Raw genomic sequence first — 17261 nt, forward strand, 5'->3', positions numbered from 1 at the left:
TGGTGAATAAATCACAACATGAGTTTATGTTGTTTCCTCATATATACACAAGTTTAGGTTTGTGTCAAATCCTCCTATTTGCCATACAAGTGACAAGCTACGCATTAAGGTTTAAACCTTACCATATACCGGGGCTAAAAAAAGAATTTAGAATTTCGTGATAATCCGTTAGTGTGTCGAATGTAATAGGATCCTTAAGTGGACACAGTGATGGAATCGGTTAAAAGATAACACGCTTCTGTAATTGCTTGTTAGATATAAATGCACAGTAGGTTGCTGAAATAAGTGAACACTAATAATTTGAATACGTCTTATATTCAATGTTAAAAAACAGTTCTGCTAAGGCTATACATTTGACTGAATACATAGATTTCAATAAACGACTACTGATTTGCGTGGCTTTGGTACGATAAGAAAGCGGTATTCCGAAATCTGGTATAATGAATCAGTAATGGTTAGATATCTAACGTATGTCATTTTTTTGGCAGTTTGTTTTGTAAACAAAATATAGGCGTTAGGTCTTTTCACCCAAAACTATAACGCCCAAATCCTAAAATGTTAAACACCCAAAATTGGTCAAAAACCGTAAATTACCACATTGTTGGTTGCCATTTTTCCTAAAAGAATTTTTCATTTTGAATTTAGGTTTTTTGACATAGTTGTTGGGCTTTCATGGTCTTTATTTTGTGCACTGCGACGATTATGATTTTATAGTCTTATTTCCCTTACGACATATTAATAAAAGGATATAAAGCCTGTAAAATATATCACAAAGAACACGTCACACAACCTACCTCAAATCCTATAGTGGCTCTAAGCACTGCGACCAAGCAAACCTTTTATTTTTATTTAATTTTTAAAATTGGCCTTGCTTCCCTTTCTTTAAAGAAACAAAACCAAACATGAATCGGTGATTGTTAAAACAACATAAGTAACAGAATTTTCGAAATCACTTTTATTATGGTTTTGCACTGCTTAGGGGTAGAGCTTTAGGTTGAGAACATAAAAAAAACATAAATTCATACCTGAAACACACAAAAATTCGATGGCGAAATCAGCATTTAGTGTTAAAACAAAATATCTGTTCTGCCATTTTGACAATTGAGTGCTAAAACACATTTAGTGCATGCATTTAATTTCTTTTTACACTCAGCTGGAAAACCGTAGTAAACTAACGTTTGTTTTTTGAAGTTTCTTTCAAATTATATTATTGTCAGTCAGTTGTTCGCGGTGTTTCGAGTTGTTTGTCTCTTAAAAAGGATTGGTGGCATAAATTCTATAAAAGAACCTGCTTATCAACTTGTTCATATGGAAGGCCTGTCCCTAAAGACAAAAAGGTATCTTTCCAGGTTTCAAAGTATACCCATTTCATACATAAAAGTGATAATGCTGGAAACGTGTATTGTAAGGAATTCGTTGATGGATTGTCAACGTTCTGTTTTTTTAAGGCTACCTAAAAAAAACTATCACAAGAACTCATACAATTTCCAACAGAAAGGGTTACACTAGCAAGAGACCGATAAATGAACAAAAATTGCGGATATCTTAAGACTTTTACCTTATGTGCCTGAAGAGAACCAACGTTTTATTAGGACATTAAAAACTAGCCCACATGTACTGGAATGGAAAGTGATGATGAAACTATTGCCTGATAAAGATTGATTTGTAACAGTAAGAATAGACTTAATATTTATATTTATTGTTATTTTGTATTTTAATAAATTCCTGACTCTTAGCTGTGTTTTGTTTATTTTTTGTACTTGTTTTTTTTTTTTTTAAATAAAATACTGAACTCTTAAAAAATTTTTATTTTATTAATTTTCAGTTGTTTTTTCTATGACTTACGTGGCAAATTGAGTGTTAAAACAACATAACTTTAAGTATTTGAGTTGTTTTGGCTCTCAACAAAACGTTTGGTGTTAAAACAACATAAAAAAGAAAGTTAGTTTTTTTAAAATCTCCTTTGCTAAAAAGATTTTTTTAAAAACTTTTAACTGTTAACAACTCGCAGCACTGCCCCTAATCAGATTTTGAAGTTAAAATTGTCAATGCGGCCGCGTTGTCAAAATTATAAGGTTTTTTGTCTCTCCTGTAAAAAAAAATGTCACTTATGTTGTTTTAACAATCACTGATTTATTTGTTAAACTTTATTGACGTTTTTGAGCGATCTGATATTTGCATATGGGCTATAAAGGTTACAACTCAAAATCTCGCAGTTCCCAAAATACGCAAAAAAGGCTTGTCACAATTCCCAAATGTTTAAACACATGACATCTTTTGGGCGATATGTCTATAAGTAAATAGGGCTTAAAGATATTTTAAAATTAAATCAATTTTAAAACATCAATATGACATTGATTTTGTGCCTTGTCGGATTTTTCGTCTGTACAATTTTTTGAGCTATAGAGCTTTTTTTAGGCGCTTTGGCATTTTTAATATCTTGGCTTTATTTTATTGTGTAATAAGACTTAACGCTCCTTTTTATTTAGAAGGTCATAAAACCCAATACTATTGTTTTTATTTGACATTTTTAATTTGGGCGAAAAGACCTTATGCTTAAGTTGAATATAAAAATATGAGATGTCATTTACAGACTTTGTCACAAATTGTCGTTTAATAAAATCCAATGTTCTTAAGAGGTCTTCATTTTATTGGGAAACCCTTTGAAGTTTAAGAAATTCTGTTTGATTTTGCGGTTTCTCTTCAATGTGTCTACTCACTCAAAGGTATTTTAGATTACAAATTACAAAAAACTATCCCCGAGTATCACTGCAAAAATCCGTTGAAGGTTTTAGAAAATAATAATTTTTGTACTGGCTCTTGTTTTGTATCATGTACTGTAAGCAAATGCCATTATATCCAAAGAAATTGACCACAACAAACTTTTGTATACCCCTATATAGTAAGGAAAACTTTCTTTTTATAGGTATACACTTACGTTGGATCCGATGAGGGATGTTCTGGTTCACTACTTCCACCACCACCTCCGCCACCTCCTCCGACTAGTGACTGTGCTCTTGGGGGAAGTTCTTCGTGATGAAGTCGATTGGATTGTTGGTGGGCGTAAATTGGTTGATCGTTGTATGATACCTGTTCAGAGTCCTCTGCATCATCGACTTCCTCACCACCACCGCCATCCTCTTCATCGGCAACTTCCTCGTCGTCTTCATCACTTTTGCTTACATCATCTGGACCTTGCTCCTGAAGAAGTAGGTAGGTATTTTGTGTGTGGGTGTGTTAAAAGAAAATTGATTCAATTAAATGAGATCCCAAAGTTTGTCACATTTCATATAATTTGTATTTATATTTTATCACATTCAATTTATAAAAATATGTAGGTACGAGTATAGAGACGACAAAGAAACACCAATGATTTTTGTTTGTTTATCACATTCAACAAGCGATAGATTTCAATAGAAAGAAAAGTAAAAAATAGCAACACTTAAGGAAAACAGTGATGATACTTTCATTTGACATATACAAACAAAAAAGTTTTACGAAATAAAAAATTAAGAAGTTTAAATTTAAGAAGGAGAAAAGGTATAGAAAAGTTGTTATTTGAGGAGAAGACTCACATCCATTTCTTGGTCACCACCGTTACACGATAAACCAGTTGTACACTGTTGAGCTCCTGGTGGCTTTGTCTGTGGATCGCATTTCGCACTTAAACTACCATCTGTAGACTTGCATTCGACACCACGCATTTGAATTCCATGTCCGCAAGTTACCGAACACTAAAAAATGCATTAAAACATCACCAAAAGAAAAAGAAAAAGAAGGAAAGAAATACAGAAAAACGAGCACTGGAAATTCACAAAATAAAGGAAAGTCGCATGTGTAGAGAAATAAACAATAAGAGACAAAACATAAAAGTGATGCATACTTTTGAGGAGCATAAAGGATATTTTTAAAATAAACATAACACAGATAGTTTCTGCTGTGCAGTGTAAAATCCATGCAATCTAATTCCATATGCTTGAGAATAAATACAAAAGACAGGATTCATACTACTCCAATATTTATGTTTGAAAGCACCCAACCCCCTTTAGTAAAGGCAAAACGAAAAAACTCTTAAAAGATATCAAAGCATAAACCACCGGAAAGTGGAATTTGCGGTTTGAATTTGAAGATTACGTCAACGAACGTTTCGAAAAATCTTCCAAACACAACATAATGATATTACTCTGGATTTGTTCTTATCCTAGTCGCGGAGATTTTACGATATAACGTTCAGATAGTTACAATGTTCTTCTCTTATTCCTTTGGAAAATCTGAAGTAAGGACGACCATTGATGTTAGTGGATTCAGTTGGTTGTGGGTGTGGAAGCAGAAAGGAATGTCGTATAAAATGTAATTTGAAGTCTTTTCTTTTACTTCGACTTGTGCACATTGAATTAATTTTTGAAGTTCTTTTTTTTTCGAAACTTTGTGAAGGGAAGAAACAACATATACATTTATTTATACTCGTATAGCTTTAGTTTTCTTTATATTGTACAGCATGAAAATAGTGGAAAGTTAGAGTGTCGAGCGTTGAATGAACTTTTTAATACATTTTAAGTATTTTGAAATGAACAATATTTTTGAAGGACTTTGACACAAAATAAAAATGAAAGAGTTTTTTTTTATTTTTAAGAGAATGCATTATGATTAAAGGAAAATTGAAGTATCGATTATTTTGCTTTGTTTGAGTAAGAATGGAATTAAAACAATTATTTTGATTTTCAAATTGTTTAAAAAAATTTCACAGAAAAATGGAGGATTCATTTTCCAAAATGCACTTTAAACATGTAAACTGCTATTCTTTCTGGACTAAAAGCAAGTGTAATTGAACAAAAATTAATAATTTGGAATAGATGGAAAAATTTTTGTTAGTCGAAGAATATGAGAAGACTTTAAACCTGACCTCAAAAAAACAATATCAATTTAATGTATTCTCTATTTTTTCAATTCGAAAAAAAAACAAAATTTAAATCTTATTTATACAATTTATTCTTTTATTTTAGTTTTGGATTTGAAAACGAAACTTATTTCTGAAACTGAAATCTCATCTTTGAAATAGTTGTTTTCAACTAGAGTGAGACTTAATTGTCGATAAACACTCCTTGAAGTTGAAGGAGAAACTTTTTCAATACAATTCTGATATAACCTCTGGTTTATGCGTGTTTAGCAGTCGTATAAAGACATTTTTAATTCTTCGATATTATCACTTCTGTTTAAACTTATCTTAAGAATTCGCTTTTTAAAGATTTGGGTCTGATGAACCGCGTTAATTCTACTATCCCAACTATCACAGTACTTTTGTAACTAAAATTGATTCGAAGCTGTAGGGTAAACGGGTTATCTGATATGACAACGAGATTGTCTACATAAAGCAGGACCTTAATATCAACATCACCTATTAAAATACCTCCTGGGATGTGAATTTTAACATCATTAATAAATAATCATTAATAAATAAGGAAAAGAATAAAGGACTTAAAACACAGCCTTGAGAACCGTTTGGTTGACATTTAAAAGCAGTATCAAAATGAGAAATAAGGCAAAACACTTAAATATTGCTTCTTAAGCTAATACAAAAGTGATTTCCTTATTATTTTTAAAAAAGCAGATTGTGTTTGAGGGAAAACGAATCTGTATTCACAATAATTGTAATTATATAAAGGGGATAAGTCGATGGGACATGTTTGCATGATTTTTTTGGGAGTTTATTCCACTCATTTAACTTAATTAACAAAAATTATGTAGTCACCAGAAGCACCACGGTATAGCAGCCGTGCACTTGGGCGTATACGCACCATTTAGAGAACCGTGGATTATTAACTTACAGCTCTCAACTATATCTGTGTGTGGGCATTGTTATAGATGGAGGGGACCTACAGTTTTTATGCCGAATCCAAACAGAAAATTTAAGAGAGCACTTTAATTAACGAGAATTACTTTTAAAAGATTCATTAATTCCTCGCAGGAGGAAACGTGAATGGACTTATAGGTAGCACAAGCAGGAATTGAACCCAAAACCTCTGGTATGACAGTCCTACGCATTAGCCATCGCGCCACAGGTACTTAAACATATCTATTGCTTTGAGGAAGCTCGTAAATAGAATTAAATTTGTGTAATTTTTGATTAAAATTTTCTTTTGAGTGAAATTGAACTGCAATTATAAATTATTGTTATTTCAAGAAACTTCCACTAGCTAGAAACTGTCTAGCTAGTTTACTCGTAAGCATATGAAATTACAATGTTCAAATATTTGTAAATATATTTTAAAAGATTCAACAAGCAAAAACTTGTTTGAGAACATATGTACGTTAATGTTTTCCTAATTAATTGCGTTTCAAGGTTTTTATATCAAAAGAAGAAAAATTGAGAAATCAAACTAAAATATTCTCAGAAATGCTTTTATGAATGTTTTAATATTTAATTTTACTCGAACAAATGTTTGAATCTTGAACAAACTGTTTAAGATCTAATTGATTAATTTGAAATGTATGTATGTTTTCATTGAATTTAAAAGTGATTTTAGATGAAACATCGGAAACAAAATTTAACTCAATATATGTTTTCCATTTTTACTGTACATTCTTTAAATTTCACCAAGTTTAGACATTGTTGTTAGAACCTAGTATTTTTCATACAAATAATATCGTCAAAAGAGATGCCTGCGTTAAGAACATCCTACGACCAATAAAATTTAAAAACTCTTGTAGATGTACGCTCTTCCTTTTAAAATCTAAAAGTGTGTTATGTGGAATGGAGGTAGTTTTATCATAAGCACCCAACTATAAATTGTATTGCCAGACAACAACTACCTATTCTACTTAACTACTGCTTTTCCTTGTGCCGCCACTACGTTCAACAATATTGTTTCGTATCCACGTGAAGAATCCTATCATATCTCTAACCTATATAGGTACATAGTTAAACTCATTTGTGAACAAGTGTCTCTTCTAGATTCTACTCCAACCCATATAACTACCAACCTCCAACCTCCAATCTCTAAAAGTATAACAACCAGCAACATAAAAAAAGAACTAAAAACAAACAAAATAAAAACTGAATTACTGTTAAATTAGGTTCTGAAAAATCACGTGCCGTGCACGCTGAAATAACGAACTGCGAAAGGCTTTTCTTTTTCTTCCAAGGAATCTTCTCCCGCCCATCAGCACGGTGCTCATCATAGACATTCCATCTGCTCCTCCCATCATCCCACTGCCCACTTTCAATCTCCATAAACATCTTACTACATCTACACTTTGTTTTTATTTTCTCTTGTCTGCTGCTTCTGTGTTCCAAACTGCCGGGATGACAGAACTACATCCGTTCGTTTGCCAGCAAACAGAACCCGAGCTTACCATCTCTAGCTCGGCTCCGCAGCCGCGCGTTGGTTCTCTGAGGATTTAGAGGAAGGAATATGATAAAATTCCAAGAAACATTTACTTTTCATGAACGCGCGAGCGAACATGTGTGCGTTCTGTGAATGTGCACTTAAGGCATTGCCATGGAACACAGGAGTTCCTTCTTCTGGTTTTTCAAGAAATATAGCTACGATTCAACACCACCCTTCCCCCCAAAGTTCCCCATTCTGTTCTCTGTCTTAGACACAAAGCTCGATGTGCAAGCATGCAGTGCAATAACGCTCTACCATCATCCGCAACCATCATCATACGAAGGGTGTGCAAACACTTTCAGAAACCAACAAAAAGTATACCATAAATAAAGATCTACACACATTCTGAGAAAAAAGGAAGACGAAGATGAGATTCTAGAAACTTACCCCGGACCATTCCTCCACTTCCCACTTGGGACACTCCTGAACCATGCAAGACTCTTGAGTTGGGGGCTTAGGTGAACGGCATACGATGTCTGGGACCTGTTGGGAAAATGAAAATGACAATGGCATGTTACACAGAGTGCATAGTGCAATTAAGTAAATAGGAGGTACCTAACTGCGGGATGTATATAAGTAGATACAAATATAATATGTAGAATAAGAATGGGAAAAAGGATAAGATAGGATTAGGATGTATGTAACTTACCCTGGTTCTTATGCCATTTGTTTCTTCCGCGCAAACTACCATTCTTTCTCTATAACCTGGTCCACATAGACGACTGCATGGGCCCCATTCATCATCAGCTATCCACCTTTAGAGCGACACGATGCAAGACGATGTCGTAGTAAAAAGAGAAATGTGAGAATCGAAAGGAAGACAAACATAAAGGAGAATGTTGTTAGAACAAAAGCAAAAAATGTCATCAAAATTATGTAAAACATCTGAAATGACTCGATGTGACGATGGCATAAGTCCTTTTTTCCTCTTTCTCTGCTCCACAATCCAAGCTTTTATCTATAGTCGTTATTGTAGTTAGTTATCATAATCGACAACGACAATTTCCATTCGAGATCCTCTTCTTTTCGGATCGAAAAGTGGATTTGCGAGATAAGACGAGTAAATATATGTATATTCGAGAACAATGTGTTTTACAAAAAACGAACATATTTCTTTAAAAAAATTGAAGGAAAAGCAAAACACTTAGGAATATTTCGGGTGTAACGTTATGATAACAATTTAAGTACCATAAGAATGTCAACGCGTATCAACCTTCAACAGAAATATATTTCAGGGTGAAAAAAGTTTGTTTCTAAGGACAAACAAATGCACTTTCAAAGTAAACAATATTGAATACTTTTCTTTAATTGGAGTGTAATGTTTCTATATTGCCTATGTCTTAATTATGCTAAAAGGTAAGGACCAAGTTGTTTCTGGAATGAAACATTCGTTCTTAGGATGGGGCAGGACAGGTGAAGAAAGTTTCTGAGACCTAGCAAAAAGCCTCGATTCAAACTATCTTAGTTAGGAATTTGTGCTTTGGGGAGGCGGAGATCAGCGAATGTTTGCTCGAATTGCTAATGTTTCCTTTTTTTTGACCATTATTAGTCTTTAATTTTCAGTTACGATGTGATCGATTTTCATAATCTTTATTGGGACTTGCCTTATTTTGGATATATTCATGGGCTCTTTATGTTTTGACGAACATCCATTGAAACTTAGGATTTTTCTTCCAGACCATTTTGGAGCACTGGAACCTCATCTTCAGTGATGAGGCACATTTACAGCTCAGTGGATTCTTCAACAAGCATAGTTGACGCATCTGGGCAATGATAATCCAAGAGTAATTGTAGAAAAACCAATGTACCCACTAAGAGTGACTGTTTGGTGCGGTTTATGGGCTGACGGCATTATCGGACCGTACTTTTTAAAATAAGGGCGGAAAGGCGCTATCGTGAGATGATAACGAACTTTTTATGATCCAAATTGGAAGATATGGATGTAGACTATATGTGGTTTCAACAGGACGATGCCATTTGCCACACAGCGTTGACAACGTTGGACACTTTTCTCTTTATGGTTATTTGAAAGAAAAGGTGTACGTTGATAAGTAAGCAATAATTCGAATGATAAGGGGTGATAAGGGGTGAGAGGTGTGCTGCCGAGGTCGCGTGTCCTATTTGCCCGATATTTAATTTTTTAGATAATTCAACCATAATACCAAGATATGAAAATAATTTATGTTTTATTCAAAATCATTATCGGCTCTTGAAATATAACGACTCTCTTTATATAAACCAATATTTTGAAAGAGTAAATTTAGCTTACGTACTGAACGTTACCGTTTCAAAATTATATTTCAATTAATATTTCAATTCGAGAGAGAAGCTCATGAACACAACTCTGAAAAATGAATTTAAGAATTGATCTTTGTTCTATAGCATATGTTTTGTTGACAACACCAGGAATGTCAAATTTAAAAAAATAAATTAAAAACGAGTTTATTTTGTATGCAAATTTTTGCTGACAGAATCGGTATTTTTAAGCTGTTAATTCAAGGCATTTTGTTTTATCGTCTTTGAATACATTTTGCCTTAGGTGGACAAAATTATTATTTTATAAATCTTTTTAACAAAATAAAGTAAAACTCAAAATTAAATGGAAATTTCCACAATTATTTATAAAACTATATTAAGAGGGACCCACTCTTTTAAAACATACTGTCAAATGTTATAGGTGTAGGATTGAAGAATAAATCTGATGTCAAAGTGTATGTACTTACTTAGGAGGACAAGCATGAGTGTTGCAGAGTACCACAGATGGCTCAGGTCGATTAGTTGCACTGCATAGGGAGTCTTCGACTTCGACACCGGAAACACGATTTCTGCATGTTGGTCGGGACATCTTGTATCCTTGTTTTTGTAAGTTCAACCGAATGAATTAAAATGAGAATAAAAAAGAAGAAACATTATTAGGTACATATTTTATTTGTATTCTTTAGAAATTTCTAGAATTTTTCTACAACAATATTTCAAGTTAATGGCGGTGGGCGAAACCTATGATGGGTGGATGGAAGGACATAAACCTACATATTATCGATTGATCAATTTCGATATTTTATATTCAACATGAAAGAAAAGTAGATATTTGATATATGTATGTATTATAACGACCAAATGTACAAGGGCGACTGTTACACTCGATGTTTCCCAGGCTACAGAAACAAATACCATAAGACCAAAGTCGCTAAGTTGTAGCTTAAGTTGAAATCCTTATTGGTTTTGTCATTTTTTATTCTTAAGCTAAAGCTTTTCTTTTTTGTCGGTAGCATTTCTCATTTTTATTGCGAGCCACAGCGCACGTTTAATCGATTAGCAGTGGGAGGTTGTGGTGCTTAAAAGAGGCCGAGATGGAAACAAAAAATACACAGCCTGATGCCCTATCTGAAAATTGTCTTTATAGCTTTAATCGTTTTAGTCCCATTACATACTGTTTCCAGCAGTGTGGAGCATAGTGGATCCTTGACTTATGAGTGCTGCTGATGGTGGGGCTATGGGTTTTTTTTGGCTTGCATTCCATTCCTTTTAAAACACACCAAAGGCAACCGATATAGTGACTACGACTATTCTAGGAGATAAAATCTCTCACTCGTTCGACGGAAAAAGGAAGAAAAAAGGAGTAGAAGAATAAATAAACTTAGCAGAATTGGTGGCATGTTGTTTGGGGATTACCAAAAGGGTGGTAAGACTCTACCGAACCAACCGCTACCACACCTCTTCCCCTGATTCTAGATCTGAGGTACTTGACATTTTCACTCAGACCCTTTCTGTTTGCTATTTTTTCCCCGAGATTTAGTATTTGGATCATCGATAGACAAACAGACGAGAGAATGTGAAAAAAAGACAAACACAACAAAACGACCTGGAATGTTGTGTAATGGTATACCACCTACCCTATATTTACTCATGGTATAAGGCGAGTATAGTTGGGGTTGATTCACTTGGGTTCTGTGTCGTGATACGGATGATAGGAGGCAGCTTAAGTAAATAAAGATACATCTAGGGAGGAATTAAGTTAACTTATTCAAGAAATCAGAGGAGTAAGATTATGTGACAGCTTAACGGATTGATATTTATTTTTTTATTTTTAAATTATTACTATCACGTTTCTTTTTTCTGATGTACCCAACGAGGAGTTCATTAGTCGAGACTGTGGGGTTGAAAAAATATGAAACAAAAAACAACCTTTTTCAATATAAAATGATAGGATATGTTAAGTATTTTGAAAGAAGCTTTCTCCATGACAAAGATTTATGCGATAAGAAAAAAAGGTCTATACCCTGCATCAAATTTTCTGACCTTATATAAAGAAAGAAATTATGTTATATATATTCTTTTAAATCTGCTGACATTAAGTAAAGATTGTAAAACATTTTGGCAAATGACACCATATCATATAAATCTAACCATTTTCTTGTTTTTTTTTTTGTCATAAAGTCTTAAAGGAGAAAAAAGGTATAAATAATTTTGTGTTTTCGTATCCTTCTGTGTGTTACTCAAGTATTACCTTGATATTTTTTTAGGATATTTTGAAGACTTTTTTAAAAGAAGAAGAGGCACTTAACAAAAAAATTTAAAAAAGGTTATATATTGAATACTTTAAGTTGTTTATCTTTTCAAAGGTGTAGAGTTTTTCTATTTTTTCTTAAGTGAGCCATGATGATGTATTTATAAAGGGATATGAAGTCTTAAATGCTTCAACGCTTCATCGTTTTATAGAATATCCTTTTAAATTTAAATTGCCTATAGACCTTCGAAAAAGCTACTTTTGGGATAAGAGTTGAATAGATATTGAGGACCTTGAGTAAGATTGGTTATAGATAGGTAATCAAACATGAAATCTATAAAATGAGAACAAGGAACATAACAAGGTTGATAAAGGTAAGTTTTTCATTCACAAACCATGTTTGGGTTGTCCCAAAATATACGTAAGATTTGAATTTTCCTATATTTATTTATTTAAATTTTATTAAACGTTAAAAATTATTTTTGAAACTTAATGGTGAAGGTTTAGTTTAAAGCTAGTCAGGAGAAACGGCAATACAATACTATTTTAAAGACATTCGAGTCCAGCAGACCAGAATGTAAACTTTTAAACGAAATTTTGCCAGACTTTTACCGGGCTCGTCAGTCTTTTTTAGTTTTATAGCTCTTCATCAAAAAACATCTTTTATTAATTTTAAATATTGATTATTTCAATCAAATTCTTCAATTTTAAGATTTGCGCATTAAATTGATTCCAAATTTGTGTTATATTTCGATTCGATTTTATTCTTCAGACTTAACTTGAAACTTTAAACCAGATCTGGACTATGTGGGACAAGATGGGCTACAAAATAAACTATGAACTCAGGAAGCCTACAATGCTAAGACTCAGTTGGATGCAAACAAAACGATACCGATATTATAATGTCCTTTATTGAATTTGACGAGAGAAGTTGAAAGAACACCCATTACTTTCTAGCTTATCTAGAGTTTATACAATCTTACTGAATTTTTAGTTTTGATTCCATATTTCTTGCTTTGATTTAAAAAAAAATGTTTCAAGCATAGAGTTTCTCAATTTGTGTTATATTTTTCAACAACAGACAAAACACAAAATAAAATCGATAGACTTTTGTTAAATGACATATGATATGAGCCCATTCATGTTAAATAAGCTCATTAAATCTGCCGACTCTTGAACTATTCTATACAATAAGAGTCATAATTCCATCAAAACCTTTGAAGTAAAAGTCAAAAAACGAAAAGGTGATTTTAATGATATTTTCTTTTCTAATTAATGGTCACTTTGCTATTGATTATTCATAACACACCTTTCAACATTTAAATCATTAATCATTACAAGAAAAAATAAAATTCATCACACCTTCAACAAATCTAGACCATCAGTAGATATAAGTATACTAAGTACTGAAGCCTGCTTACCTCCCTAATCTATCTTAGCAACATGGCACAAACAATCTCAACTCAATACCCATTAGCGAGTTGGTGTTGCACTCTTTCCATTATCAAGACTAGGTTATTATTGTTGCATGGAAATGTGTAACTCCTCTATTTAACATATCAGCAGTCTATCAACATGTCGACGATTTATTAAACCCTCTTTAATAAAAACACACGCCACGCCACGCATTGTATTTATCATTTGAAGGTCATTATTTCAGCCCCGGTTCAACAAATAAATAAAAGCACAACCTTTATAATATCCGATAGGTAGACGACTATGTAGGGTATGACACAGATGGGGAATTGTGGGGTGCAATCTGAATAATAATCCTTCCTCGTATACCTCGTTCAGGTTGTTGAGGAAAATTATTATATTTTTAGATGTTTTATGACGGTGGTGGTGCAAGAATTGCTTTGTTCTTAGTCAGAGGGGTGACTATCGGAGCCAAAAGTCAATAGCTTTTCATGAAGTACGCCATAAATATAAATATAGGGTAGATGACGGCGCGGCGCGAGGTGGTTTAGTGAAAACGAGTTTTGCCCAAACCTAGAACCTAAATCCTTTGAAAAGAACTTCAAATTGTAACGTTTTTAGCTACTTAGGAAGAAATTTTAAGCAAACATATCCTGTATAGAAATAGAAACTGATCAAAGGCAAATAATGTTGACAAATTTGTATTCTTATTTTATTAAATTTATGTTATGTACGTAATTTGTTGAAGTTTATGAAAAGATTATTTTCATTGAGTGGGAATGTAAATAGGAATGTTTTAGACATAATGCTTAGATTTGTCAAATGAATATTAAGAATAAATTTTGTAGAATAATGTTTAACTTTACGTTTTCATATATGTATGTATTGTAATTAGTATCAATCTGAATTCTTCATGAATATAATGCATAGTTTTTGAAATTTCAATTTGAATAATACCGTCAAAAACAACGTGTCAATTATTAGTATTGGTTAAAAAAGCGATGAAGTGTCATTTACAATTTGTTATGGGTCTGGTCTTGGAATAATGTCAAAAAAGAAACAAAAATCTTTATCTATTTGGCCCTTAGAAAAATAATGAAAAAGTATTGAGATTGTTAATTCTCCCAAACACAAGTGCATTCAAGAAAGATGGAATGATTTTTTAAGGCAACTTACTCGGGCACCATAACTATAATTTAAATTTTTCGAATTTATTTTTGTTCTTATTAACTAAGCATAACATTTTTAGTATTAAATTTTTTTCAGTAGAACATTATAGATTCACTTTATTTTGACCATTGTTAAAAATAATACACGGTATAAGGATTTAATAATGGTGTGCATATATTTCAAACTCCCGTTCCTTCAAAATTTACTGTTAAACTTAACTTGTTTGAAGTGGATTTTTAATACAAATTAAAGAGTATTAAAACAAAGAAGTAACTTTAATATCGTAATTGATTTTTGAAAAAAAAGAGTTATCCAATAAGAAAGGTACCATCGAATTTGTGATGTCTCAAATTGGAAGCAAACTACAATTCAATAGCCAATGTGTGTGAATATGTGTTTAAGTCCCTTGCAATAACTTTTACGAACATTACATTGGCGTTGTATCTATGCATGAAATAAGCAAAGCAACCGTCTAAATAGTAGTTCAACGGATGTCGAATATTATCTTTTATAGATTTAATTTTAACACAATTTGCTGGTCAGCTCGAACATTTTTTCTAAGAAGAAGTTCCTTATGTGCCCGAATTTGTTGACTACATAATTGATGATACCGTGAGCGACTTTAATTCACTATTCTTTTCAAAACATATATGATCTTAATTAACACATTTTAAGATTACAACAAACTTTTAAAAATACGAATTAATTCCAAATAATACATAAATAAATAGTAAAAAATGAAGTTGGCGCTTTAGTGACTTAGTGAATTACAGCTACCAACCATTCCTGTCATTCAGAAATCAATCTAAGGCGATGAATGTGATCTTTCTCTAGTTTATACAAAGCTAGATATTAATAAGAATTATAATTGGTGCCTAGTTCTTTTTAGGTATGACCTTTTGCTTAATATTGTATAATAAGAGTGCATTTTATAGTTGATAGATTGAGTTGCCTATTTTCATCAAATCCCAAGTTGCTTGGTTTAAAGTGGTGGTCTTGCGGAGTAAATACACTCTTATTTTATATTATCGAATAACAGATAATGGTTGATATTTCTCAAACGTATCTTAGACGGTTTACTTTGCGATCAGATTGTACAAAAATTTACTTTTTTACCGATGCTTTTTTTGTCAAAAACGGTTTTAGACAAGGTGATGCACTGCCATGCGACTTCTTCAACATGGTTTTGGAAAGAATTGTGTAACACTCAATTGTCAACACTAGAGGCGCAATCTTCCAAAGGTCCACCCAATTACTCGGATACGCAGATGATATTGACATAATTGGAAGATCGAAGCGTGATGCCAGTGGAGCATATTTGAGTATTGCGACGGAAGCGAAGAAGATGGGTTTAGTGGTCAATGAGGGCAAGACCAAGTATATGCTGTCATCAAAAAAGAATACTGAACAACGATGTCTTGCATAAAAGCTCACCATGTAAAGCTATAACTTTGAGGTAGTTAAGGACTTTGTCTACCTAGGCACCACTGTTAACACAGACAACAACACCAGCGCTGAAATCAAACGAAGAACAACTCTTGCAAATCGCTGCTTCTTTGGACTTAGAATGCAATTGAAAAGTAAAGTCCTTTCTCGAGCATCTAAAATCACCATCTATAAGACACTCAAAATCACGGTTCTTATTTATGGAGCCGAGGCCTGGACCCTGTTAAAAAAGATGAGAGCGTCTTAGGATGGAGAATGGAGCGACACTGACCTAGTTAGCAGAATTAAAGTTCAACGGCTTAGATGACGTGAGAAACTGGAAACAGCTAGCTAAGGACCCAGCTGGCTGGAGGCACATGTTGGTTGAGGCCCAGGTCCGCCCCGAACTGTAACGCCACTTTAAGTAAGTAAAAACTTCATAAAAATTTATTGCTTAAACTGGCGAAAGAGGAATTGTTTGGATTTTGATCAGTTAATGGTCAGTGGTCACAAAATATTAAAACTTTAATACTTAAAGAGTATAAAAAAGACATTCATAACAATCAAAAACAAAAGCGTTAGTATGTTAGTTCAAAAAAATATATTCAGAAATCAGTTAAAATGTTAAAGGTTAGCAATGATTTAATCTTTTTTTGTGATTTTTTATTCGTACAGTTCGGTGTCAAGAAATCCTCCCAACACAATGTATAATATTTATGTACCATACCAAGAAGCATACAAAACCTATAACTCTAACTTTACCGGTATATGAAAATATATCAAAGCCGTAATATATTGCACCCTTCAAAAAATAAATAAAAAATCTCCATGGGCCGTACTGTAGTTATGGGTGAAACTACGGTACGGCCCATGGAGAACGATTTTTGTTGACAAAACGGTCTTCGTCACACAACTATTGACTCTTGACAGTCAACATAAACACCAGCAAAATCGAAGGTTTCCAGAACATAGTTTGAACTGTGTGATAACAGATAAACAGGAACCCATCACCCATAACCCCCAATAACAAAAATATGTATACAAATATAATCTCTTTGCATGTCACCATGGAACAAGCTACTTACCTCCTCCGCAGGTAACTGAACACAGTGACATCGGTGCCGTCTCCCAATGATAAAGTGGTTGTGAACATGATTTTCCATCACCCCCACATACTCCACACGCGTCGATCTTTTTCGTTGAACCAATCTTCAGGTCACAGCCAACTCGCTGAAAGAAGAAAAATAATATCTTATATGTATGTATATCTACATAAAACAACATAAACGAGAAAATTGAGAACATAAATATAAAATCGGAATAAATATCGGAAAATGATGAAGGATAACACTATA

General features: G+C 33.1%; 1 protein-coding gene across 5 annotated transcripts in view; it reads right to left on the bottom strand.

The window, feature by feature from the left end:
• LOC129943381 (protein madd-4-like) overlaps positions 1-17261 on the bottom strand; it is a 158841-nt gene that overhangs the window by 38253 nt on the left and 103327 nt on the right. For 4 of the 5 annotated variants that reach the window (XM_056052783.1, XM_056052785.1, XM_056052782.1 and 1 more), the window contains 6 exons: positions 16992-17136; positions 10112-10241; positions 8038-8143; positions 7776-7871; positions 3576-3734; positions 2939-3201 (listed from right to left, as the gene is read on the bottom strand). In XM_056052783.1, coding sequence (XP_055908758.1) covers positions 2939-3201; positions 3576-3734; positions 7776-7871; positions 8038-8143; positions 10112-10241; positions 16992-17136 — 899 coding nt within the window. The remainder of the gene's footprint in view (positions 1-2938; positions 3202-3575; positions 3735-7775; positions 7872-8037; positions 8144-10111; positions 10242-16991; positions 17137-17261) is intronic. The other variant, XM_056052786.1, reaches the window with a different exon arrangement.

This window comes from Eupeodes corollae, chromosome 1, assembly GCF_945859685.1.
Source record: "Eupeodes corollae chromosome 1, idEupCoro1.1, whole genome shotgun sequence".
Classification (NCBI taxonomy): Eukaryota; Metazoa; Arthropoda; class Insecta; order Diptera; family Syrphidae; genus Eupeodes; species Eupeodes corollae.